This window comes from Zootoca vivipara, chromosome 1 (assembly GCF_965207765.1).
Source record: "Zootoca vivipara chromosome 1, rZooViv2.hap1.1, whole genome shotgun sequence".
In the NCBI taxonomy this organism is placed as follows: Eukaryota; Metazoa; Chordata; class Lepidosauria; order Squamata; family Lacertidae; genus Zootoca; species Zootoca vivipara.
In genome coordinates this window covers 58992512-59018895 of record NC_142582.1, presented here as the reverse complement: position 1 = coordinate 59018895, position 26384 = coordinate 58992512, and the positions used below count along the sequence as shown (strand labels likewise).

Below are 26384 nucleotides of genomic sequence, written 5' to 3'. Positions count from 1 at the left end.
GAAGAAGATATAGCAAAACTATGAGGAGGCATGCTAGCACACATGACAATACTCTTAGGACTATAATCTAAACACACACACAAACACCTACCTCGTCTTGCTCATATGCCTTTACACTTTTTAGCAGGTGACACATTTCCCATCACACTTCTTTCCACATCAGGAAAAGCACTACCTGCCAAATTTCAGTCAGTGTTTCAGTCAACTCTTGAGAGGCAACAACTCAGTGAAGAACAATGCAAGAGTTTGACACCTGCAGTTTTCTCAGCACTGAACCGCATCCATAGCAGCTTCACCTGATGAAATTCTTCCTGTCACTGCACAAGAACTATGCCAGAGGATTTATTTTATTTTATTTTATTTATTAAAGATTTTCTTGATTTACAAAAATATATGCAATGTCTCTCGTAACATTTTTACAAATGTTCAGGAGGGCTTTGCTAAAACCACGTTCTGGTTCTTAAAAGGTGGCTATAAACAAATTCACCATCTTATTGTCTAAGATTGCACTGAAAAAGTGGCTCTGTGTTCACAAAACCTCATCATCAGTTTGTTAGCGTTTATTAACACACCTAAGATGCCACAAGAATCTTTAACGTGTTTGCTAAAAGAGAATGAAAACAGCTGACTCTCTAGAAATCTCAAGGAGAGGAGCCACTTAAGTGAGGTGGGTGGCCCAACACATAAACTTTCGTGGAATTTTCTGTCAGCCGATTAGGACGCATTTAAGCCACGGAAGCCTCGGGATACCCCAAAAGGAAGCCCTCTACAGCTCAATAATCCCGGGGTCTCTCCAACACACCCTTTCGCAAGTAATATCGACGCGTTCCTTCCAATGGCCATTACCGGCAAGCCTTTCGGGGGCGTCGCCTCCAAGCTATCTGTCCGTAGGTCAAGGCAGACCACAGATGGGGCTGCAGGTGGAAATAGTGGTTCCTTTGTGAGGGGAAGCCGCGTTAGCCAGGTGAGGTCCAGCACAAACTCACCTGGATATGTGTGTGAGGCGTATGTCGAGAGAAACGGCCCCCAAGACCCTGCAATAGCTATCTTCTCAGAAAGCGGGAGGGACCCCAAGTTTCCGATCGCTCCCGGTGTTCCCTGGTCCCTCTGATCAAGAAGGCACCTGGAGAAGAGACGCAGAAGGGAGGGGGAGATTTATTTTCCTTCGCTGATGTTAAACCAGCAGTCCAAAGAGTTGGGGTCGATGCGCAAACAGAAAATAAACAGAGGCTTTTCTTTTCTTTTCTTTTTTCCCAACCCGGAAATGCCTGAAGAAGCCGGACTCGCCAGATGAAGGGGGAGGAAAAGAAGGAAGGGAAACTCTTCGGTCGTTGCTTGAACTTTTTTCTCTCCCCCTGGCGCGCAACGTGTTCGCAGCAGGTGCGGAGGGGCAGGGCCAGCTACGCTGGGGCCGCTCGAGGGGAAATGAAGCTCGCCTCGTGGCCAGTTAGAGCCGCGTCCAAACCTCCTCTTCCTGCTGCTGCTACGGCTGCCCCGGGGCCTGCCTCGAGGCGTCGAAGCCGGGCTTGCCACCCTCTAAGCGGCTAGCCGTAAGGAACACCCCGGCTGAACTTGGACGGCGCTTCCTTCTGAGTAGCGCGTGGCGAGGGCTGGGATGAGGCGCCGTCGAGCAAGGCGGGCTACAGCCCGGCGCGGGCCCCACTTTTGGGGCGCGCGAAAAGTTTGCAGTCCTCTCCTCCTCCTCCTCCTCGGGACCAACTAGTTGTGAAGCGGAGAGGCTCAAAGGGCCGCGGGCGGGGAATCCTCGCAGCGAAGGCGTTGGCGGAGCGCGCAAATTAACCTTGACATACCAGCAGCCCCGTCCGCGTCAATGTATTGCTTTTTCCAAGGCCGGGGTGGAAGGGGGGGACGGCGGTTGGGAGGCGGGCACAGATATAGCCGTGCCGGTGGCGAAATGCCTGGCTCGATCGAACAGAACGGAGCCAGAGGGATTCCAGGCGGGGGAAAGGCAGAGCTTGGAGACCGCTCGCCTCGCCAGAAGCTGCCGCCCTCCCTGTCCGGCGCACGTCTGAAAGTGACGCGGAGGGTATACGGAAGCAGTGAAGGGGCAGATAAGTTAAAAGGGTCTTCCTACGGCTTGCTTCTTCCTAGATGCGTGGCAGCTCCCAGAGCAGCAGCGGCAGGGATCCTGCGGCACCTGAAAACTAACGTACGTTGCGGCGGCATAACCTGTCCTGGATTGGCCTTGTAACGGCCTCCATGCATTAGGACAGGCATCCCCAAACTGCGGCCCTCCAGATGTTTGGGCCTACAACTCCCATGATCCCTAGCTAACAGGACCAGTGGTTGGGGAAGATGGGATTTGTAGTCCAAAACATCTGAAGGGTCGAAGTTTGGGGGTGCTGGCATTAGGACTTTTTGTTCTTTCTTGAACATACAACGATTTAGTCCAGCATCCTGTTCGCACAGTGGCCAACCAAGCGCTTGATACAAACTTGCATGCGGGACCTGAACACAAGCGTGCTCTCCCCGCCTGCTGCTGATATTCAGAGAACCAGTGTGGTGTAGTGGTTAAGACCGGTAGATTCATAATCTGGGGAACTGGGTTCGCGTCTCCGCTCCTCCACATGCAGCTGCTGGGTGACCTTGTGCTAGTCACACTTCTCTGAAGTCTCTCAGCCCCACCCACCTCACAGGGTGTCTGTTGTGGGGGAGGAGGGGAAAGGAGATTGTTAGCCGCTTTGAGACTCCTTCGGGTAGTGATAAAGCGGGATATCAAATCCAAACTCTTCTCTTCTTATTGACTCTGTAGAGGCAGAGCATAACCATCAAATTCATTGATATCCCCCATGAATTTGTCTCAATTCCATCCATGTTGGTGGCTATCACTGCCTCCTTTGAGAACCATTTCCTTAGTTTAACTATACCCCATGTGAAGTATTTCATTTTATCTATCCTGAATCTTCCAACATTCAGTTTCATTGGATGTCCACAAGTTCTAGTGTTATGGGAGAGGGGCAAAATTCTCCAATTTCTCCATACCATGCATAACTTTATAAACTTTTGTCATGTCACCTGGCAGCCAACTTCCACAGGATGCAACCAGTTGGATGTTTTGCTCTCTGGTTGAAAGTGAGCAAATTTCAATTTCGGGAGCCATGGGAATCTGGCTTACTTTTCTTTGACTGTTGTTAGTGTCTAGGTCAAGACATAGGTCAAGACATCATAGAAGCATGTTACTTTTTAATGCTACCATTAATAATAATAAATAATATTTATAATAATAATAAAAGGTAAAGGGACCCCTGACCATTAGGTCCAGTCGTGACCGACTCTGGGGTTACGGCGCTCATCTTGCGTTATTGGCAGAGGGAGCCAGCGTATAGCTTTCAGGTCATGTGGCCAGCATGACAAAGCCGCTTCTGGCGAACCAGAGCAGCACACGGAAACACCGTTTACCTTCCCGCTGTAGCGGTACCTATTTATCTACTTGCACTTTGATGTGCTTTCAAACTGCTGGGTTGGCAGGAGCTGGGACCGAGCAACGGAAGCTCACCCCGTCGTGGGGATTTGAACTGCCGACCTTCTGATCGGCAAGCCCTAGGCTCTGTGGTTTAACCCACAGTGCCACCCGCGTCCCAAGTAATAATAATAATTTATACCTCACCCTTCTGAGTGGGTTTCCTTAGCCACTCTGGGTGGCTCTCAACAGAATATTAAAAGAACGATAGAACATTAAAGACTTCCCTGAACAGGGCTGCCTTCAGATGTCTTCTAAAAGTCAGATACCGGTAGTTATTTCCTTGACATCTGATATGATGGCATTCCACAGGGCGGTGTTATAAGCAAAAATCTGCCCTTATTCCCTTATGGGGTACACAAGAGCCCTTATGGGGTTCTCAGGCACCACTACCAAAAAGGTCCTCTGCCTGGTTCCCTGTAACCTCACTTCTCGCAGTGAGGGAACCACCAGAAGGCCCTCAGAGCTGGACCTCAGTGTCTGGGCTGAATGATGGGGGTGGAGATGCTCCTTCAGGTACTTTTATGGTGCTTTTATTAAGCCCCCCCCCTTTCCCCTTTACATAATCTTGTGTGTTGTGGCTTTGGTTAACAGCACAGGAAAGTCTTTTATGTTGAGTCAGACCATCTAAGGTCACTGTTGTCTGTACTGTGAAGTAGTGGCTGTCCAAGGTTTCAGATGGGGGTCTACATACCTATCTCCAGCCCTACCTGGAGATGTCAGGGATTGAATCTGACACCTTCTATACAAGCAAAATGTGTTTCCCTACCACTGAGCTACAATAAGCATCTCTAGCCAATATAAGCACAAAATGGTGAAGCTGGAAAAACTGTGTTAAATAAGGGGTGCATAGATTTTGCCTCTGTCCCAGATGATGCAGTAACAAACCCACGAGTATCAACTTGGCCAACACAGACACAGGAGAGGCAGATGAGACCAGCAAGTCCCTGCACTTTCAGAGTTCACAACTGGTGACAGCTGCTCTAAACGAAAGGCCAGAATGAAAGGTTTTCTGGATATGTGTTAAATCAGCAAAGGATCTCAGTGCAAAAACATGGTGGTTCTCCTGGATCACCTGGTTTCATGACAGACAGTGGTTCACTGAGGCAAAGGGTTGGTGAGGAATCTAGCAGGGCTGGGTAAGTAACAAACTATGGCTCTAATTCCTAATGGGCTCCTGAGAATAACTGGTGGCCTCCAAAGGAGTAGTTGTGAGAATGGGATGTCAGGGTAGGGTCACATGAGGCACCTTGGTGTCACGAAGCTTAGGATACCTTCAGGTCTGCCTTCCACCTTTGGATGGGCAGGCATCTCTCTCCCTCTGCTTGATTCTCTCTCTGCCTCTCCCCCCAAGCTGACTGCATCAAACATGTTCAGCTTTCAATAGAAAGCACCACATGATTACAGCTGCCAAGCCTAGGGGGTACAAATTAAAACACACACACCCCAGTTCACATTTTTAGGAATTATTTTATTAGGGAGGTATATCTTTTCAAAATAAATACTTAACACATTTCCAGTAAAACATGAGGAAGGGGGGGAGCAAAGCATAACAATATCAAGCATGGAACTGTTCAAGCAATGACTACTAAAATGCTCCTTTATGATAATTGCCATGTATGTAAAATAAAATTGTTTCCTCACTAATCTTGTTGCTGCTCTGACTTCAGACAAAACATGTTACTTGTGAGCAAGTGCTAACATTGATCTATGACAGGCTGTCCCACAAGTGCAAAGTCACATCAGAGTACACCCCCCCTCCCAAAAGAAAAGCAGCCCAGAGATTTCTGGTCTCAAGTAAGACTAATACAAAATAAAATTAGTTCTAAAGGTTGCGTCTTATTCTCTATTTGGCACTTTGGATTTTCTGCAGATTGCAGGTCAGGCTGGTGTGCATCAGTGGAGCAGAGAGGCACCAGTCCCTTGTCACAGCAACCACAGCATCTGTGGCAACATTGCCAATCCAGAAGCTGCTACTGGTTGCAAGGAAACTGGATATACAGAGAACAGGAGAGGAATGGGTGCTGTAAGGACAGCAGCAGCAAGTGGCATTAAAAAAGAAAGAAAAGGCACTGTGAAAACTTGAGAACAATGCTACACTAGCAGATACAGGCAAGCCATTAAGGCAAGCTATTGTTCCATTGGCTTCTGGTGTAATCAGAGGCCATTCTTTAGTCTGAGGAAACCATATTAAGTGCCAAGTCACGCAAAAGCTCACACCTGCGTCACCCAATTTCAGCCTTTATCCAAAAGACTCCAAATTTGGCATTACAAAGCCTTTTCCAGGACAAAAAGTGGGAGAGGTTGGCTTGCCCCAGCTGGCACATAGCTATGGTGCATAGCTTCTTACTACTTGTGCTTAATTTACAGGTTGGTGGTTAGTAGAGCTGAGACTAACCTAAAACATAGCATTTTAACATGTTTTTGTTCTTAACAAAGTTAGGGTTAAAGAACATCATGGATCTCTTTTCCTTTCAAACACCCAATACATGTCAAAATACTAGGTTTTGGCAATAAAATCTGGATTTCGTCACAATTAAAAATTAAAGCAGAAAAAAATACTGAATTTTTCTTGATGAAACAAGCATTTATAACCCTGGTTATTTTCCCATCTGACCAGATGGGATGCTACAGAAGAGGCCATATAAATTATAACATATTAGCAGCAAAACAGAAACACAGCAGTACGTATAATCATTCTGCCTTAAGCAGGAACTTACTAGAAAAACCTAAACCAGTGGTTCCCAAACTTTATTTCCCACTCAAAAATTGCTGAGTGATTTAAATGATCCCCCCCCCCGCCTGTTCTAGCAACTGCAGTGTGCTGCACTAGATGCTGTATGGTTTTTAATTTACTTTTTATTGCTTCTTTTATTTCTTGTATTTTAATGCATTACAATTTGAATCCCCTAGAATTCAAATTGTAAGTGTTCATACATGTCACAGACCACCTAGATGAAGCTAGCAGATTGTCTGGGAACCCCTGATTTAAATTATGCAAGACATTAAAAAAAACATAGGATACAGTGTTGAATAAGTTAGCGGTTGACTACATATTTACACATACAAACATGTTTGCTGTTTTCTTACAGGAAAGAAGTTCACATTTACATTATGATAAATCAACAAGGGAAAATTAGCACATGGCTGAACTTGGGATGTCAAAGGCAATGTTTTTTCTCTGAATATTTCAGAATATAAGGAACCCCCCCCCCCATTTTTTTTCTTGGAGCAGACCAGACGGTAGTTCACATGAATTACAAAGTCTCTAGCTATTATCCTTCTATAGGAGAGAAGAGACTTTTTGATATACAAGCACTCCTTAAGAGAAAAAAGATTCTGGATGCTATTTCATGCTAATCACACTCCGAGCAGACCCACTGAAATCAATGGACTTATAGTATTTCAATAGGTTGACTCCTAGAGCCCTGCTTAGAGATGCTTGCTATTATTTCATGGAAGAAGGGTGAGATAGATGTTTACTATGATGCATTCTTCATGTGCATCTCCCCCCCCCTCCCAATGAGAATACAGGGGAACATACAAATCTTTGCATAAAACAGGATGCAACAATTTAACAGCATGTCTTCCTCCAAATAATGAGTTCCATTTTTAGGTAAGGCCCTCCACAGAAATGGCACCACAGGCTATATTTCAGTTAAAATGCAGAGGGCCTCTAAATTTTCATTTGCACAAATAGTTGCTGGCTGCATTGTTTTCTTAACCAACATAAAACTAAACACATATGCAACATCTCCAAAGTTAAGCCCGCAACTAGAGCTCCAAAGCAAATGTTTGCAGAGAGAACAGTAAATTCCTTGCCACCCTGTGTGTTTACATAAAGTTATAGAAGAGGGACTATTACATTGGCTAGTGCCAAATGTTCACCACTCCCATCCTGCCTAGTCACAAAGGCTTCATACTTGAAGAATTCCACGTTTCTAAACTACTTATAAAATTGTTAAGGCAGGCACTTATGCTACATGAGCAGTCAATTATGAATAGGAATATTTTTCTTTTAGCATCAAGATGGTTTTCATAACGCCACCCATTCTCAAAATCTGTTTAGCAGCTGTGTCACTCCAGAAGCTCTGCAGATGAAAGCATTTCTAGAAATCCTAGTATTGGCCACCATAAAAAAAAAATGCACCACAAAGTCATAACGTCCTGACTTGAACCCATTTCAAATCATTATACTCTGAATTTTTTTCCTTTTTTTAAAAAAAAAAAGCGCCAAGGATGTACCTCATGGGCCTCAAAGAGTCTCATAAAGCTCAGCAGTGCAACACACGACTACTCAGATACTTTGGAATGAACAAAAACACAAGTCTATTCAGTGTACACTTAGTAGTGAGGTATGCCTACCAAAGAATACCCACCCCTTTGTTCTGCAGTGGCACTCGGAATTGCATCACTATTAACACTGCTTAACTGATATGTACTGCGCCAGCTGCCCCTGAACACCCCTTGGGTTCTCTTTGGCATTCAACTGACTGACTGCGTTGAGAGAGGATTGAAAATGGTAGGTTAGTGTGCAAAGGAAGTCAACCTCGGTGCAGTACAAATACAAAGACTCATTTCTCCCTGTAGCATAAACCTATCTGTGCTTTCATGGTACATTGCTATATGATAAGGGATGCTGCTACTTTGCTGTCACAGCAAATCTCTGCTAGGCAGTAGCATGAACAAGGCAAGAGCAGTGAAATGTGAGATAAAAGTTTAGTGCTGAGACAATTAGTAGTCGGTACATCATATTTGAAAGGCGTCTGTGGGGAGAGGGATTCTATATAGCAGACAGGACATGTGCTGCTACCTGGAGTGCTTAATCTTTAACACACACCGCAGTGAACAATTCCAGCAAGTGCAAAAGCATTGGGAACACATACCAGATCTTTGGCTCAGAAAACATCAGAATCTGGCAAGTAACTAAATGTCCTTCTGGCTCTATGGACTATAGGGGGGAAGCCTTCCAGGTTAACCTAAGACATGAATTCCTATGTTTAATTTGCAGAACAGGAACCAAGATCCACTGAAATAGCCTGTAGTACAGTGGAGGGGAACCTGTAGCCCACCAGATGTTGGACAACGCCTCCCACCTTCCCTGACCATTGGCCATGCTTTCTGCGGCTGATGGAGTCTAAGAACATCTGGAGAGTGCAAGATTCCCCACCTCTGACACAGGTGGATACAAAGAAGGATGTGCATTCACTTCTGATACCTTCTGGCACTCTTTTCCTCCTTTTCACACTATACTGCCATTCCTTTTAGGACCTCCAGCTCCTGACCCTCCTGACTAACCACCACACCAGTCACACTTCTGTTGGGGTTGCCAGGACCTTTCAAATACACCACTGGCACAAAGTGCGTATGGATCCTCAAGGTTAAATCCAGTTTGGCCAGCATCAGTTTTGGCCTCCAGTTTCAGTTTCATTTTGTAAGTGGCAAAACACCACAAAATGCTCACATGCTCAGCTCCAGCTTATCAGATGAGCCACAAACCATTTGAAAAACATACACTAAGCTGTCTTAGCTCCTGCATTCTTCCTCCATCCTTCTTTACATCCCTTCTGCACATTTGAAGAATAACGTAGTGGTGTTGTTTTGGGTGGGTTGGTGGGTGGAAATAGCATCACCCAAACAACATGGAGCATCAAAAAGAAAAGAGCAGCATAGCTCAAGCATACACTTAGGATTGTATTCAATTCAATTTTACTCAGACTGAAATTAATGGATCTAAATTAGTTACGGTCATTAATTTCAATGGGCCTACTTGTAGTACAAGTCTTACGAAGCACGTTTCAGAGCTTCTAATATTTTCTTTCTCCATAGTTAAAAAAAAAGTCCCTTAGAAGAGGGTGATCCTGAGAGGGACAAGGAACTCTAGTGTTCTAAGAGTTCATTTTTACAAGTCTACATTCCTAACATCTATATTAAGAGCAGTGGCACCCAGATAGATTTGCAAGAGAATGTGAAGCACAGGCATGTAAAAAGGTGCATCGGGTGAGAGTTGAAAACCAAGCGCTGCCTTAGATCATAGCTGCCAAGTTTTCCCTTTTCTCGCGAGGAAGCCTATTCAGCATAAAGGAAAATCCCTTTAAAAAAGGGATAACTTGGCAGCTATGCCTTAGATAACAAGAGCCAATCTGGCAGCCAGTTGTTGTAGCCTGCCTGCTTTTCACTATTCTGTGTAGCGCAGGCAAAGATTGTCTATGAGGGACTTGGCTTTCTTCAAAACAAAGACCCTTTTACAACACTGATTTAAAACAAAGGAGGTGAAAAGCAAAGAAATGCCAGAGTACTGATTTGTGTCCCGATCCTCTTATCACAAACGGCAAGTTCAAGATGAGGCCTCTGAAAAGGTGTCCCAAACAAAACTCTTTTCGGTTCAACCAAGAGACCAAGCACTTTTGTCACAGGTGCTGGGCATTTATACACCATCAATCTCTAAGAGTGTACACAACGCCCGGCACATTGCTATGGGTTTGAACACTGTGCAGCCACCAGCTTAGCAGTTGCACAATGGCTATATTGATATAAATCCTCACTCTGCAAATGAGAAAATAAGAAGTCTCTTAGCGGGTGTTACAGCTCCATTAGGAGGCTGTTGAGAGGCAGCGGCTGTCCACCCTCCCCTGCCCAAAGTGTGGCAATGTGATCAGAAAAGCTGGAGGCTTTCTTGTGTGCAGCTTGCTGGCGGGTGCCTCATCTGCAGCCCTTCTGATGGGAAGATGGACGCCTGCAGGTCCACGTTGATGCAGAACAACCCCAGCATCAGCTGGCGCTGGTACTCCTCCCATTTTGTCATAACGTCCGTCAGGGAGAGGTTACTCCGCAACCACTTGGGCAGCGCCTCCCCATAGCCAATGCTCAAGGGGACGGGCAAGCTTTGGCTTTTTCTGAGTTCCAGGTGGTAGTACAGTCTGAGAGATAGAGAGAAAGAGAGAGGGGAAGATTTTTAGTTTGTTTGTCATGCTGTACTCACAAGCGCTGCTTGCTGCACTGGAGCTTCCAGTCTAGACATGGAGATACAGAGAGAGGAGTGGGGGATAAAATATCATACATTCCCCATTGCAATTTCCCCTTAACAGTACAAGATGCCAGTGTGATGCTACAGTCACATACAAGAAGTCAGCAGCACAGGCTAGGGTCATGGAAGGTGCAGGTGAGCAGTGCTCAGGTTTTCCTTGCATGCCTCAATACTGACCTTTGACACCCTGGCTATCCTAGTCCTGCCCCTTCCTAGTCCCGTCATTGGCCCATAAGCAGAAAGGGCCACGTGAGCTGACTTAGGTCCAGGGGAAACTTTGAGCCTCCAGAGTCCCCAGGCTGACGGTCTTCACACTGTTGAGTTTCATTCGGTCTGAGAAAGTGAGTCAGGTGTACAAGTGAGAACACAAGCCGCGTAGAGCGGGCTGCTCTGCAAAAAGAGATTTGCCACTGGCAGAATGGGCTCTGTTATCTCTCGATAAAAACCTGCACCCCGCCGAGTGCAAGTGGACTGCGTGACACCCAGACGTAATGCATGGGCCACCCGTTGAAGTGGTAACTGTTTATTGTCACACGATAAATGCAAACAAATCACTTGAAAAACCATCTACTATTTGTTATATTGCAAAACATTAAATGACAGCTTTGTCACTGAAAGCTGTTTCAAACAACACATTTGTCTGCACAAACCATCCTGATATTTTTTGCAGGTTGACAACTGACATACAGAACTGTCCTGAGAAATTAATGTGTGAATTGGAAGATCATAGAAAAATTGTCTCTTATTGCAGGAACAAACGTTTTTATAAGTCATTCCATGGAAATTAAAGGGAAAAGGGGTCTCTGTTGTTAGGTCAGAAAAATATATACGTAGTGGCTGTCTCTCTTCCTTACTTTTTAAAAAAGTTGTTGTTGTTATTTAAATAAGCATATAAAGAATTGCTAAAGTAGAAAATAACAAACAACTTGTCCCAATAAAATCATATACATTTGTCATGCTATACAACATCTCATTTGGTTACTCTAAAAGATCACACCACATTTCCCTGTGAGTGTTAGGTGGATTCCTATGAATATCCAAACAATTTATATACAGTATTCAATGATTTTTTGCCATGTATTATAAAAAGAATAAGGATTGTGTTTGCCCTTTGCTGTTCTGACCTGACATGTTAGTTTCTCTGCTAATGCTATTGACCATCGTCTGTTATACCAAGAATCAATGTTCAGCCCAAAGCCAGTTTTCCAGCATCCATGGCTATCTCCATCCCCCTCCTACCTTTGAGATAGCATCCAATCACTTTTTGGCAGTTCACGCACAATACATTTTTGCCCACTGTCCTGAACTGCCCTGGGTACATGTTCACACGCAGAAAAGAAATTGAACCAAGAGTGAGCAAATAGATACATTTGAAGAGGGTTGTTTGGGTTTTAAACTTAATCCAAGAAAGCTCTTCAGAACACTCTATATATGGGGTGCTACTATATCTAAGTTTTACTCAGAATAGAGCTAATGAAATCAAAGACCCTAACAGGTTCATTAATTTCAATGGGTTTAACTCTGGAGTAAAACTTAGTTGAACACCACCCTTGGAAATGAGGCCTTTTTCTTTTGGAAAGAAAATGAGGCCCTTTCAAATATATTATGTACAACATCTAAGGACTTCAGGCACTTAGTTATGTTATTTCACCATCAAACAAAACAAAACGGGGGACTGTCAAGCCTGGGTTTTCAGTTATTTGGTTTCTTGAAAAAGAAGTACTGTGTGCTGTAATTGCCTGTAGTTTCATAACCATGTATTCGGTTACCTAGGCACAGTAACACTAAACCTTCCTGAAGGGTAAGGCACCTTTATTTTATAGAGGGCTGTCCAAAGTAAGATGACACATCTAGAACTGCCATCTTAAGCACACAAACTTGGAAGAGAGTACAAAGGGGCTGATTTCTGAGTAAGCACGGTCAGATTGGAGGCCAAAGTCCCCCTGATTACCATTTATATGGCGCCAGTCCTATGGCAACTCCCAGTGTCGCAATACTTAGAAAAGCAAACAAGATAATCCTACCTGGCTGAGAGATGGCTTCCCAGCTTCTTCTTGGCTTTCCTCATGAGATAGTGGCAGACTTTCCTCGTCTGCTCCTTCATCCACCTGATATCCTCAGGGACATCTGGCAGCCATTCAAGCAACCTAAAGAAGACAGGTCACCAAGAGGGAGGCTGTTAGACAACGCAGCCCATTGCTACACTGCAAGCACAAAGGAGCACCAGCCACATTGGAGCTTTGCCAAGGTGTTCTTAAAAACAGCCAGCAAAGGGCACCTCTTGCAACAATGGCAAGTATTCACATAAAGAGAATGCCTCCCCTTCCTAGAGTAAACCAATGACCTTTCTAGTCCAGAATCCCATTTCCCATGGTGGCTAACTATGTGTCTATGGGAACCCTAGATGCAGCACGTGAGAACAAGAGTTTGTTCCTGCTACTGTTTCCCAGTGGCTGATAGCCACCTCTGACCCTGCACATAGACCTCATGGCTAGTTGCCATTGACAACCACATGGGAGAGGGGTCCTTGGCTTTAAATAAATTCCCTTGGAGTGGATTTTACCCTTGTTTTATTTAGAACCAAGTCCCACAGAATAGCAAGTTCGAAATGATGCAGATGATACAGCTATCTAGGTCCCAATCACAAGCGTTTCCCAAAAGCGTATCAGAAACAGGATTTAGAGCATACCTGACAGTGAAGGAGAGAGCTGACTCCAGAGGAAGTGTGTATGGGAGCATCAAGGCAGAGGCCAGGCGCACAGGCAACAGGTTGGCAATGCCGGTGAACAATCCCCTCCTCTCAGCACAGGCTTCTAAGAGGGCTGAAGATGGAGACAGTGAGTTATTCCACTCACCAATTCAATGGGGAAAGCAGAGACTGCCCCCTTTCAATTTTTAGAGGAGAAACCCCTGCCCAAAATTTAGCCCTCTCGCAGTTCCAAACATCAGCCCAAAAGGCAAGCAATAAAAATACAGTATAAGACTGCTCCCACTCATGAGAAGCAACCAGAGGGATTTCTATTACTCCTCTTCCCCAGAGAAAAAGGCAAAGCCTGCTTTGTTTGTCCTGTGCCTCATTTAAAAGGTAGTAAAAAAAAAATAAAAAAAAATCCTTCCAGTAGCATACTCCAGTAGATACTGAAGAAGTGTGCATGCACATGAAAGCTCATACCAATGACAAACTTAGTTGGTCTCTAAGGTGCTATTGGAAGGAATTGTTTATTTTGTTTCGACTACGGCAGACCAACACGGCTATCTACCTGTAATTAAAAGGTAAAGGTACGTGGACGACTCTGGGGTTGCAGTGCTCATCTTGCTCTATAGGCCGAGGGAGCCGGCGTTTGTCCGCAGACAGCTTCCAGATCATGTGGCTAGCATGACTAAGCCGCTTCTGGCAAAACCAGAGCAGTGCACGGAAATGCCGTTTACCTTTCCGCCGGAGCAGTACCTGCCCGTTGCGGCGATTCGAACCGCCAACCTTCCAATGGGCAATCCCTAGGCTCAGTGGTTTAACCCACAGCGCCACCCACGTCCCAATTAAAAGGTAGTATTCACTATAGAACTGGAATGCCTCTGAAACCTTCAATTCTGTGGGGCTGTATGAGTTAATGGGACGCTGTATGAGTTAGCAACATGTTATTGCCAGGGCCCTGAAGGCCCTGCAGTTCAAAAAAAAAAAAAAAAACAGCAGTAGAATCATAGAATCATAGAATCATAGAGTTGGAAGAGACCACAAGGGCCATCCAGTCCAACCCCCTGCCAAGCAGGAAACACCATCAAAGCATTCCTGACAGATGGCTGTCAAGCCTCTGCTTAAAGACCTCCAAAGAAGGAGACTCCACCACACTCCTTGGCAGCAAATTCCACTGCCGAACTTGTAATTTCCCAATGCAGGTGTAGGTTTGAAATGAAGTGAGGGACTTTGCATGCTACAACAGAAGTGGGAATTGGAAACACAAGTCACCAACATTTTAAAAGCAATTACTGGATGTCCAGACTACTTTGAAGATCTACAAAATCTCTCTAGCCATAAACATGCATCTACTACTAAGCAGTGGGACCAAGAGGTTTGTTATAGGCGGGAAGATTGTGTCAATTCTAGAGTTGGCAGCGAATCACTTTATTCATCTTTCCTCAACACTGATCCCCACCTTATCTGTCGATAGGCATTTCCCGACAATTTTCCTGGCTGTTATGCTTCTGTGTCCACTATCCATTATCTCATGAGTCTCGTAAGAGAAGTTTCAATAGCAAAATAAAAAAGCTATAGCCGGACCCTAAATAATCAAGGCAGGCAGCCTCTTCTTCACAGATACCAACTTTATTGGGCAGTGGAGATTAGAACCAGAGTTTCAAGTCAATGCTGTGCACCAGTGCCAGAATTTCCACATGCTATATGTGAACACATGCACACTTTCAAAACATTGCTAAGTACATTTGTGTTATTAATGGGAAATAGAGATTTTCTGAAGTCCTGTGATATGTCTGCAGGGGGCCATGGAGCAAATTGTATCCCCTTACATTAGCCATACTGCCCACCCTGTATATTTCATGTATTCGCAGTCTCCTAAATTACCTTTGGACATGGACAATTATGGCAAACTATACAATGAAATCAATTTAACCATCATGGCTACCTCCACAGAGCCTGGAACTTGTAGTTCGACCATGTACCAGGGAAACCAAATCATCTCACAGAACAAAATAAAATGTATGCATATGTGCAGGATCGGAATGTCTATCTTTTAGCCTCTCAACATTCTTCTTTCCTCTGCTTCTCCCGTTTTCTCCCATAAAGGGAAAAAGCAGGACATAAGTCAAGGGTGGGGAACTTGTGGCGGAGGCCCATCATCAGATGCTGCTGAACTATGTGTTCCTCACCCAACCTCTAGCATTATAAAAGCCTCAGCCTAGTCTGTGTAATGAGGAGAGCCTTGGGTTAGACACAGACACACAGCAGACTCTCCAACCCAAGATCATACCTTGGTTCAGTTTAGGAGGCAAGTGTTCCAGAATGTGATCTTCAGCCTCTGCCAGTGCAGCATTCTCTCTCAGCTGGTCCTCTTCCCCTGCCTCCTCCTCTTCTTCTTCAGTGTTCTTCACCCCAGCACCATTTTCAATAGCCAGCAAAGGGTTGGTGGGTCTTGGATGATGGAGAAGACCTGAGGAAGATGGGAGAAGGAACTGTTGTGCTTCAACCAAAAACTTAATATGCTTTGCCGATTATCTTTCCTAACAGTGGAGAAAGTGGCAGTCACAGCCAAAAGCCACCTGCTGTCACAGAGGATATTGTGTACTGTACATGAAATTGCCACCAAGGGCATGTGAGATAGCTGTACAAGGCAAGAGGGTTTACAAAGCAGAGAGAAATAGCTCCTCAGGAAAAGACTCAGTGGGCATCAATGCTACACTCTTTTTGGCACCAGGTTAAAACTTATTTGTTTACTCAGACTTTTTTTTAAGTGCTACATTTGTCTTTGGAACATTTTTAAGCAGGTATCTTAAAACAATAGGTCTATGGTGGATTATGTTTTCCTTTCCTTGTTGTTATAACTGTACACTGCCATCGGATCTGTTTGAATAAAGTTTAGTTTACAAATATTTAAAAGAATGTTGTACATACTGTGTGCTGTCTAATACCTGCATGTATCATGCAGCAGAAGTGTGTGGTTTCTTGTAAAACATGTGCATGGAGGGACATTCAAATGTTAAATCCTGCCCACCAATACACCCCACCTCTGCAGTCTGAAGCAACTCAGTACCACGTGGTTTATCTATACAGTATATGCCCACACATTCTGTAAAGTACCATTTGAAATCGAGAACTACTATCCATAGCTTCAGTAAGAAGTCCCAAGTAGACCCATTCACACCTGCAACCATAAGAAATCTTTGGCTGTCACCAAGTCAATTTCCTCTCTAATTGGCCTCTCTGAGGTAGCACGGTGGGGTTGCTGAATTATGTGATATAAGAACATAAAAAGAGCACTTCTGGATCAGAGCAAAGCCTCAGTTGGTTGAGTATCCTGTACTCATAGTGATCAAATGTTGCCTGTAGGAAGCACACAGGCAAGACCTGAACTGCATCAATGTAAGTAGTTAAGTCATGAACTGTAAGGACAAAAAATACAGTGCACAAGATTGCTGCACTACAGACAGTGCACCACAAGGTGACACTATAGACAGAGACAGTGTGCTCTGTCCACAGCACCAGCTTATGCCAGAATAATAGGCAGAGCGCTAGAGAAGCAGGTGCCTTACCACTGGAAAAGGAAAATACAGTTAAAGTTAAAAGGTGCACTTTAAAAGGAGCTGTTATCCTCTTGCACAGCTTCCATTAAATGAATTTTGTGCAGGAGAACACCCCAGTGGATCATGCCCAGTGCCATTTTGCATCTATGTGATCAAATACAAAATAGACTCACTTGTCATATCCAACATTTTGCTTTCATTCAGCGATTTGTGTAGGAGTATGTAAAACCTCGATTTACTCAGAACTTTTCTAATAGGATGGAAAGGGTGCTCAGCCTCAACCTGGCTGCTGCATAGATACTATTAAAAATCTTTTCTGCATAGCAACAACTGGTTAGATGGGACAACTGAGGGTTAAGCATGGCCGCCAATGGATTTTATGCACAAATAGGACACAAGGAAACTTATAAAGCTGAGAAGAAAGATGTTTTTACACAGATTTACTTCTGCTAGAAAAATTGGGTGGGGAGGGGAGGCAAAACCTTTTGCTAAGTGCTTACCATTCTTTTTCAAGAAGTGCAGTGCATCCCTGTATCCTTGCTTGCACATGTCCTGCAGAACCTGCACACAGAGATTGAGAGTGAGTTATGATGAAGAAAGCCTGTGTCTAAACATTACAGTTGGAAGGGCAAGAGGTGCTTGTTTTCTGGTTACAACCATTGCTACCCCAACAATGTTTTCTACTGCAGCAATTAAAGGAGGAGAAAGGGCAGAAAGTGAGAATGGACCAACAGCATTTGTTATGTTGCTTAACTAAAGGAAGAGGCAGGAACATGGAGGAGACATGTTATGGTCTGGGCAATGGCTCTGAATGAACACCCATGGGGAAGAAAGAAGGCCAACAAAGGAAGTTCCTGTCAATCTACACCAACTGTTATTCCAATGGGATTAAAAAAGGCATTCAGTGTATTCCAAAAGTTTTGAAGGCTTCTTGTCCCATCACTTTAAAAGTCAGATTAAATCATAGAATGAGCATTTGCCACTCCAAATTAGGCTACCTGTCAACACCCTCTAAAGAATGGGAGTGGGCGTCCCAAGTTACATGAAGTGCATTGTCTTAGCACCCACGTGCCTTTCAGTGACTTTATTGCTTGTTTCTAAAAGGAAACATGCAGCTGTTCATGAAACACCATATGCCCGACTCTCAGAAATGGGTGGCATAAACACCACTGAAGCTTTATGGAGGGCAGGTTGGTTTCTATAGATCTGCAAGCTCCAAGCAACACCAGCGGGACTCACTTCCAAGTAAACATGCACAGCCTTGTGTTAGAAGCATAAGGGCTAAGACAGATGAAGTGCTCTGAGGAGGAATGACTACAATAATTTGTATTTAGAAAGTATATAAATACAGGTTGAAGTTCATTTGAAGACCCATAAACAATGTTTACCAGCTTTGGAAGCTCAAGCATCACTACAAAAATATAGATAGACAATCATGCTGGGCTCTCACCTGAGGCTCTGGTGGAAACAGGGCCTTTGAAAGGCGGTAGAGGTTGCGCATGTTGAACTGAATGCTGGTATTTGTGACTCTGAGTTCATGGATGTTTGTGGAGCTGTCCCGTGGACATATATCACTCTCCCCAGAGAAAGGGGACACCGTGATGGTGTTCTTCAGCTCATACTGTGGCAGGTTGTCAGAAATCCCTCCATCAACATATCTCTGGGAGGAGAGAAAGAATGACAAGGAATCATTGAAGGTTTTATTATACAGTTTACAGTCTCTCTCTCTCCCCCCCCCCACAATTTCCAAACACTTACAGGCAATTGCAAATGTACCAGTTAACAGTTGCTTGGTGAGTCTGGTAGGCTATAGCAGCCATATTCAGGGGATGTGAAATGTCATCAGTATACTGATGACACACAGCTCCATCTCTGTTTCATTGGTGCCTGGGGAAGCAGTAATGGGCTGGATGTGGGCCAAGAAACAGAAGCTGAATCTAGACAAGCAGAGGTGCTGTGGTTGCACAGAAGTTTCGATGTCTGCAGGGCTGTCTCAAGCTGGTTGGGCGCCCTGGCACAGAGATCGCTCCGCGCCCCCCCGGGGGGGCGGGCGCAGCTCGCAGCATGGCTTCCGTGCAGCGCCCTCCTGCCGGCCTGGCACCCCGCGCCACCAAGACTACCCCTAGAGCCGGGCCTGGATGTCCGAGAATCAGCAGAACACCCTTATTCTGGAAGGGGTTGCACTCGTTTGCATCCTTTCCTGAATAGAGATAGCCTGGCCACTATTATCCAAGACTACTCTTTGTAGGACTGCTCTTCTAAAATGGTTCAGAAGTTGCAACTCGTGTAAAATGCAAGGGGGGCGGGCAGAGTACTAAAACAGCTGCACCGCTTGCCAATTGTCTTCAGAGCCCAAGTCAAAGTGCTTATGTTGACATTAAAATAAGAGAACACCGTCTCTTTTACCAACCAACCACCTGGGCCTGAAGATCAGCTAAGGAGGTCTTCCTGATGGCCACTACAACAGAAGAGTTCAGTAGTGTGGGGACCCACAGTACAGCCTTTTCTGTTGCAGCTCCAAAACAATGGAACTATCTCCCTACTGAGCAGTGCTTTACCTCAATGCTACACTCTTTCAAGAGGCAGGTGAAGACACTTCTCCCACACCAAGTTTCTGGACGTTAGGAGGCATAATGCACTGAGGTAAGTGTATGGCACCCGTTGTCATCTTACATTATCCTCTGTTATTTTAGTTTGTGCTGAATTTATTTCATATAGATGTTTTAATTGGCCTTGGAATATGCATTTGTGCATTTTAATATCAAAATATCAAAATAAAATAAATGAGATCCATGGGGTGACAGCAACCAGTGAAGATCCCTAGGCCTTCTACTGATATACCCACTGCCTACCTACATTAGCTGGAAAGCAAGCACTTCTGAACTATTGCTTTACTTATTAATTGTTCGATGCATCTGGCCCAATAGGGCTTCCTGCTTCAGACAGCCGGCTTTTTGCTGTGAGGTATTTGGGTTGCAATGAGACTGGCTAGAGACAGAGGTGAAGGCTCTGTTGGCTCTAGCCTTATCTGCATGCGTAGACAGGGCTAAATATGTTTAATCTAGAGGAGAGGGATGTTTTGAGTTTGGATCCAAACTAAAATAAGACCAGGAAGAGGTGATGAAGCAGGCACATCTCCAAAACAAGACATACACACCCCTCCCAGCTGTTATTGTTAACAACATTATGTAACAAGAGCAATAAATAAATAAAGCTAGCCATCTATCGGGGACCTTTTGCCTACATTCCAGTTAGGAACAAACTGTTCATTCCAACCTTCTCCACAAACCCCACTGCTCTGCTTCTACCACACACTCCTTGAGGCAGACCTCAGTTTAATTTAGTGCCATGGCAAATGGGCTTTTCTTAATACCACTCAACCAGACCAGGGAAGGAACAGATCTCAGGAGAAAAGGGAAAAAACCCCTTTGGTGCAGCTACCTTCAAACAGTTCACTGTGGCTTGTTCTGACATGACAATAAACCATGGCTTACTGCAGGAATAAGCTGGTGTGTTTCAGGTTTGTGCCATCTTCCTTCCCTTCTTCTTCTCCGACATGGCTGCAGGGAAACTGGAAGCCTTAACTTCCCATTTCAATTAACCACAGCTTAGCATAGTATCAAAACCCTGAACTGTGGTCAACTGAAACAAGCCACCATAATAAAACTATGGTTTGAAGTTGGCTCCTTTTGACAAAAGTTAGCCACAGCATGTCAAGGTTCAGACATTATGGTTTGTTTGTTTGTTTGTGTTTGACTATTTATTTTCAAAAGTAAAATGCCCAAAAAATAACACAGAAATGATAAGTAACATTAAAAAGTATATAAACAAGCCTAACCAGGGTTCAGACATTATGTTAACTGTAGTTAGTTTAAGACAATGCCTCCTCACAGCCATGCTGTCAGGCAAGAAAGGGGTTTTTTTCAGGAGCTTCTGCCTCACTTCCCTTAGCCATAAGTTGTGGTTTACTGTTATAGCTGAAAGAGTCACATGGGGCTTCTCAGAGAAAGCTGGGCCAGAGGGTTTTTCCTGCCTTCCCCAGATTTATTGCCCTTTGGCCTGGGTGGTGCTGAGCAATCTCCAATTCCAATGGCACTAAAGTCTAAGACAGGCTTCCCCAAACTGCGGCCCTCCAGATGTTTTGGCCTACAACTCCCATGATCCCTAGCTAAGAGGACCAGTAGTCAGGGATGATGGGAATTGTAGTCCAAAACATCTGGAGGGCCGAAGTTTGGGGATGCCTGGTCTAAGAGTTCAAGGAAAGGGTGCTGCTGCACTGATAGGCTGTGTGTGCTGTGCCCTCAACGAGAGTGCAATTAGCTGACATGCTGGCTTATTTGCTGCTAGACACACACACACACACACACACACACCAACCCTTGATGCCTGGAACAGGACTGCATGAAAAAAATAATCTCAAATTTGGGGAAAAACAAGAGGAAAAACTCCTGACTGTGCTTCACAGATCTATTTTCTTAAGGCAATATTGTTGGCATCCTTGTCGGGTGCTGGATAAAACACAGCTGTAGAAAGCAGGGAGTCTCACCACTTTACGCAAGTAATGACAGATGCAGATTAAATACCAATTTTATAATCTGAAGATTATGACTAATACAGACTTTGTGGCTTCAGCATCAAGCAAGATACTCCCCCTCATCCATGCTCCCTTTGACTTAATAGCCTGCCTGATGTGTCCCTGGGATGATGACGACATGATGACTAAAGCTTGTGGCTTATGGCCGTCAGTTCCAACACAAATGAAAATGAGACAATCAGTAGCAAGCCACTTCTTCAGCTTTAGCCCTCCATGTGTAATATGGAGACAGTAACAGCCAACCTTGCAAGAATCACAGATGACCTCATACGAATGCAAACAATTTTGGAGCCCAAGTCCACAATGGCTTACTTACCACTCCTTGAAGACTGGGAGGGATGAGGCCACAGTACACTGGGATGAAAGTGCTGCAAACACATGCCTGAGAGAGACAGGAAAACACCACATGAAACCTAAATAACATGCAGGGGATGATTTATGTATCCAGAGCACCAAATAAATAGCATCTGACGGAACAAGACAGCCTTTTGCCATGAAAGCATAGTCAAGTCAGGTGTCCCATTCACTGGTGGCTGGGAACCTACAGATTCACATCTAAAGCAACGAGGCAGTCATCATGTTATTACTTGCCTGGATAAGCTCCTCTTTGGAGCTGAACTCCGATAAGATGACATTCTCTCCATCTGAGACCCGCGTCAGCGAGATGCCCAAGCGTCCACTGGCCACCTCATGCCCGTTGTCTGGTAGAGTCTTGTATAGGCAGGTACGGATGATTTTCACTAAGTTGAAGGAGGGGTGCAAGGGGCCAAGAAACCTCTTCCGAGCCTCCTTAGAGACATGGATGATGTTTGCACCAGCCTCACCTAAGGCACAAGAGAACAACGGACGTTAGGAGGGCACTGCTGCACGATACTAAGCTGGCAGGCTTTACACATTAAGGCACTCTAAACAGCAGTTATCTCTGAAATGCAGGTATCACAATGACTGGCGGTTTCAGAATCACAAAACTATAGTACTGCCAAGAAAGAGAAATGGAAAAAACAGCTCATGGAAGGCTTGTCAGTGACTGAAAGAACAGTTAGAATTTGAGTTTCAGCCTTGTTATATTCTGCCAGCAAACACTGTTGTTTTAATGGTGGTTTTAAAATTACAGAATGGCCTTTGTGCCATTTGTAATAGAAATCTTGCAATTAAATAGTCCTGAAGGGGAAGTACATGGTTCCCCAGACAGGTTGCACACTGCAAGAAGCCACAGCCACTAAGCAGTTTGTTGCAGTATCTACCCATGTTTCAAATGTTGTATTTTTAGTATACTGAGCAACTTCGGCTTGCCAATTCTAGAGCTTCGTTGGGAAATGATCTCACTGTCATTAGGCCCTTCCCTCATTCCCTCCCCTCCCCCATGTCCAGAGTTGTTTACCTTCTCATGCAGTTCCTCCTGCTAACCACAAAATACACTCAAGGTTAAGTATAAAACAAATCTACCATGTTATAAAAAGGCTATTCTATTTTTCCTTCTATTACGTGATCACTGGTTTTCAAACTTGGATACTGCACATCTATAGGATACCATCTAATAAAGCAGCCAGCAGGAATTATGTAGCTTAGCTATGTCTTAGTTCTTGAAACATGGTCTCATCATGAAATCAGCATGAAATCTGGCATATTTGTTCCTGCACCACAAAACCCTTCTGCACCATATTCACTATCTCAAAATATTAGTCAAGGAACATTTAAGTTGATGCGAATTACCACCAGAAAATAATTTGTTACTTCTGCTATGCAGTGGGACATGGAATATTTCAGAGCATCTGGGCTGGCCCAGTGCATCTCGGGGAGCTCAGCATTCCAGGTGTAAAAATAATAAAAACTTCTATGATCCCTTACCGGCAGATGAAAGATAAGTGTCAAAATAAGCCTCCATTGTGGATTTTTTAAAAAGCCCTGTTGGATTAAACCAGACTATTCCAGTCTAGCATCCCGCTCTCACAGTGGCCAACCAGATTCTTATGGGAGGCCCACATGCAAGACATGTGTGCAACAGCACACTCTACACTTGTGTTCCCCCAGCGACTGGTATCCAGGGCATACTGCTTCTGATACTGAGTTATCCCATAACTCAGTTATCATGACAGTAGCTATAACTATCTGTCAGGGATGCTGAAGTTGTATCCTGCACTGCAGATCCTGCACTGAGCAATGATTCTAAGATTGTTAAGTGGGTGTTGGTCCACAGTAACTCTTCATAGTACCAGGCCTAAAAGACACTCCCCGAATACACAGACACATACACACAATACGTACCGGTAAATTGAATTTCAAGGGTTTTTACTTCCACATTCCTCTACTGCTCTCATGTCAATCAAAGGATACTGCAGTGTCACTCAGCTACAGCAAATGCAACAATTTGGGATATTCAGTCCTCCACATTCTATATCTGACAACATGGCTACAGCACCCTGACTCACATTGGAGCAGCTGAAGAAGTGGAAGCCAAAATGTTTTGCTGTAATAATTTGATCAGTTTGTGAGTCACTATAATAAATACATGGTATTAGTGATTAAATGCATCCTTCCATGATTCAGAGCAAACTTGTCTGAAGTACTGTATGAGATACTGCCACCAACTTTGATACACAAACCCCCACAAAGGAAGACTGATTTCCCCAAATAGAACTTATTAAGCTTGGCAGCAACACAGGCTTTGATTCAGTCTTTGGAGTTCTGTTGGACAGGAGTGAACTGGACAAAACAACAACAACCACCCAGCAATTCTTTCCCTATTGAGACGGTTCCACTGCTCTATCACGTCACTCCAAAACAGTCCACAGTTGTGGGAACAAGAGCTCAGCTGCTTCATTCTTAACTGTCCCAGTGATCTGCAGTGGGTCAGAGGCTGACTTAGTAGAAAAACAAAGACTCCCATTTTCCCACTTCCTCTCTAGGGCATGCCAGCCAGAAAAACTTGCTAAAGGCAAAGGGGGTGGGGGAGAGATAGTGGGCAGAAAGACTAAAAAGCTGTCAGATTCAAATTGCCAGAACTCACAATGAACCTAGACTGACTTGTTAGGACTTGTGTTCACCTATCTGCCACCCTCATATCTTGTGGTAGCAAATTCCTTAGTTTATCACCGTGAGAAGTAGTTCTTTCTTTTGTCAGTTCTGAATCTCCCATCATTTGGCTTTGATGGATTGCCATGGCTTCCAGTATTATTGGAAAGAAATAAAACTTTTATCTACCTTCTGCACACCATGCATCATTTTATACATCTCTATCACATCCTGTCTGACCCATTATTTTTCTAAGCTAAAAAGCACCAAATTGCCCCTGACCCCAGAGGTACATCAGCCACCATGACTAGCAGCCGTAGCCTGCTGCTCCTTGGATTCCTGAAATAGAGAGGTGCTCTTGACATCCCTCCTGAAGAAGACCGATTTCAGGGAACAGTCAAGCCCTTGAAAAATGTGCTTAAAAAATCTCCTGGTTTATATATTGTGAGGGACATATATATATATATATATATATATATATATATATATATATATGTTTAGATTAGTTAGTTGTACTTCTAGCCTGTTTTTCACCAAATAGCCTCAGGGCAGCTCAACAAATATATAATTAAAGTAAGTACGGCTGAACAATTAAAAGCATAAAATAAGAACCACAAAGGCAACCGACAACAAAACAACAGTATGGAACTGCAGTGTAGGAGTGTTGATATTGCAGATTAGAGATGCAGCCAGAAAATGTCAACTGTTTTCACAATCATAGTTTTTGGTGCTGACAACCTCAATATCCATTCTTAGGTTTCTAGCGAGAGCACATAAAAATCAGCTGATTGTGCTCAGCTTTTCATAATGCTGCCAGCAAATATGCAAAGCAAGCAGCACCTGCAACAAAATGTTAACACTGTGCAGTGCTTCTGTTTATGGGTGCAGGTTCCAGAATACTCCATTCTACTACCCCCCCCCCCCGAGTCAGCATTTCATGGCCACTGAGAATGCACAGTGTTCACTTTGGGGTCTTGAAGATTTTTTGCAATTCTTAAAATCTTGAGATTCCCCAAAGCCTGCCGATTCCATGCACAAGGGAAGGTTAGTGATGTTTTGGCTACATAAGAATCCAAACTTGGAGAAGTGAGGATGCTGTGAGTATATGTGGGATTGAGCACTGCACACATACCATCAGCTACATGAAAACTGACCAGAAATACTAGCAGATATCTAGAGGAAAGCTGCTTTTAAAACTAGTTTTCTAATTTTGGGCACAAAAGAAGGCGAGATGAAATAAGTCACAATGAGTTTCTTCAGAGTGGCTGCACAGAAGCTGTGATGCTACTTTGCCTTTGCTGCCCTGGACCTACGAAGACAAAAAAATAATCTACAAAACTGTCTACACTCTTATTTTGCAGTGCCACTAGGGTCATGGGCAACATTTGGAAACTGACATAGCAAGGCATCACTGAGGCTGGGACTGTAATAATTTAACTCCCCAGGCACTTGTACACTTTGCACTCTAAGCACTGGATTGCAGGGGGAGAGAGGCAAGCCTTCCCTAAAATTAGGGAAAGCCAGAAGGGAAAATAATAGCTCCTCTTCAGCTGACCTTTAAGTCCTCTGGAAGGGGGTCCTTACAAAACATATCAGTACAGTTCTTATGCATAAAATGTGTCCTTTACTTTTTTTAAAGCAAGAACATAGCTGTGTACCTTGAAAGTGCCAAATAACCTTTAAGGAGGACTTGGATAGAATGAACTTCAGACTTCCTAGAAGAGAGATTCAGCTTGGATGCACTGCCAAAGGAGAGTAGATTTATTTGGATAGACTCCAAAGTAGATGACAGCAGTGAATTGAGCATGTGTTATAACCTTATGAAATGCTATGTATACACACTCACACACTTTAACAGAAAAAGGCCACCAGCAAGTTCAGCTTTGGCAATGCTACAGAGGATTATTAATGGGAATTAGAGAACTCACACTAGAGTGCTGAAGGAGAGGGAAGGTGACTCCTATTGAGGAATCATGGTAATAAACATCCTTAAGATATTATCTTCAGTTCCTAGCATA

General features: G+C 44.2%; 2 protein-coding genes across 15 annotated transcripts in view; both read right to left on the bottom strand.

The window, feature by feature from the left end:
* The window catches only part of CRACR2B (calcium release activated channel regulator 2B), a 47243-nt gene extending 45180 nt beyond the window's left edge, over positions 1-2063 (bottom strand). For 7 of the 13 annotated variants that reach the window (XR_015946225.1, XM_088653232.1, XM_088653227.1 and 4 more), the window contains exon 1: positions 987-2063. The gene's annotated coding sequence lies outside the window, so the exon portion shown is untranslated. Of the gene's footprint in view, positions 1-91; positions 176-802; positions 941-986 lie in introns of those variants that run through there. The other 6 variants (XM_088653236.1, XM_088653218.1, XM_088653250.1 and 3 more) reach the window with 3 other exon arrangements.
* Positions 2064-4931: 2868 nt separating this feature from the next.
* PNPLA2 (patatin like domain 2, triacylglycerol lipase) overlaps positions 4932-26384 on the bottom strand; it is a 42185-nt gene continuing 20732 nt past the window's right edge. Inside the window, exons 2-10 of one of the 2 annotated variants that reach the window (XM_035122019.3) lie at positions 21946-22178; positions 21671-21736; positions 18211-18420; positions 17261-17321; positions 15491-15670; positions 13198-13330; positions 12533-12655; positions 10686-10841; positions 4932-10401 (exon numbers count right to left, since the gene is read on the bottom strand). In XM_035122019.3, the coding sequence (XP_034977910.1) occupies positions 10730-10841; positions 12533-12655; positions 13198-13330; positions 15491-15670; positions 17261-17321; positions 18211-18420; positions 21671-21736; positions 21946-22178 (1118 nt within the window). In that variant the 3' untranslated portion in view covers positions 4932-10401; positions 10686-10729. The remainder of the gene's footprint in view (positions 10402-10685; positions 10842-12532; positions 12656-13197; positions 13331-15490; positions 15671-17260; positions 17322-18210; positions 18421-21670; positions 21737-21945; positions 22179-26384) is intronic. The other variant, XM_035122011.3, reaches the window with a different exon arrangement.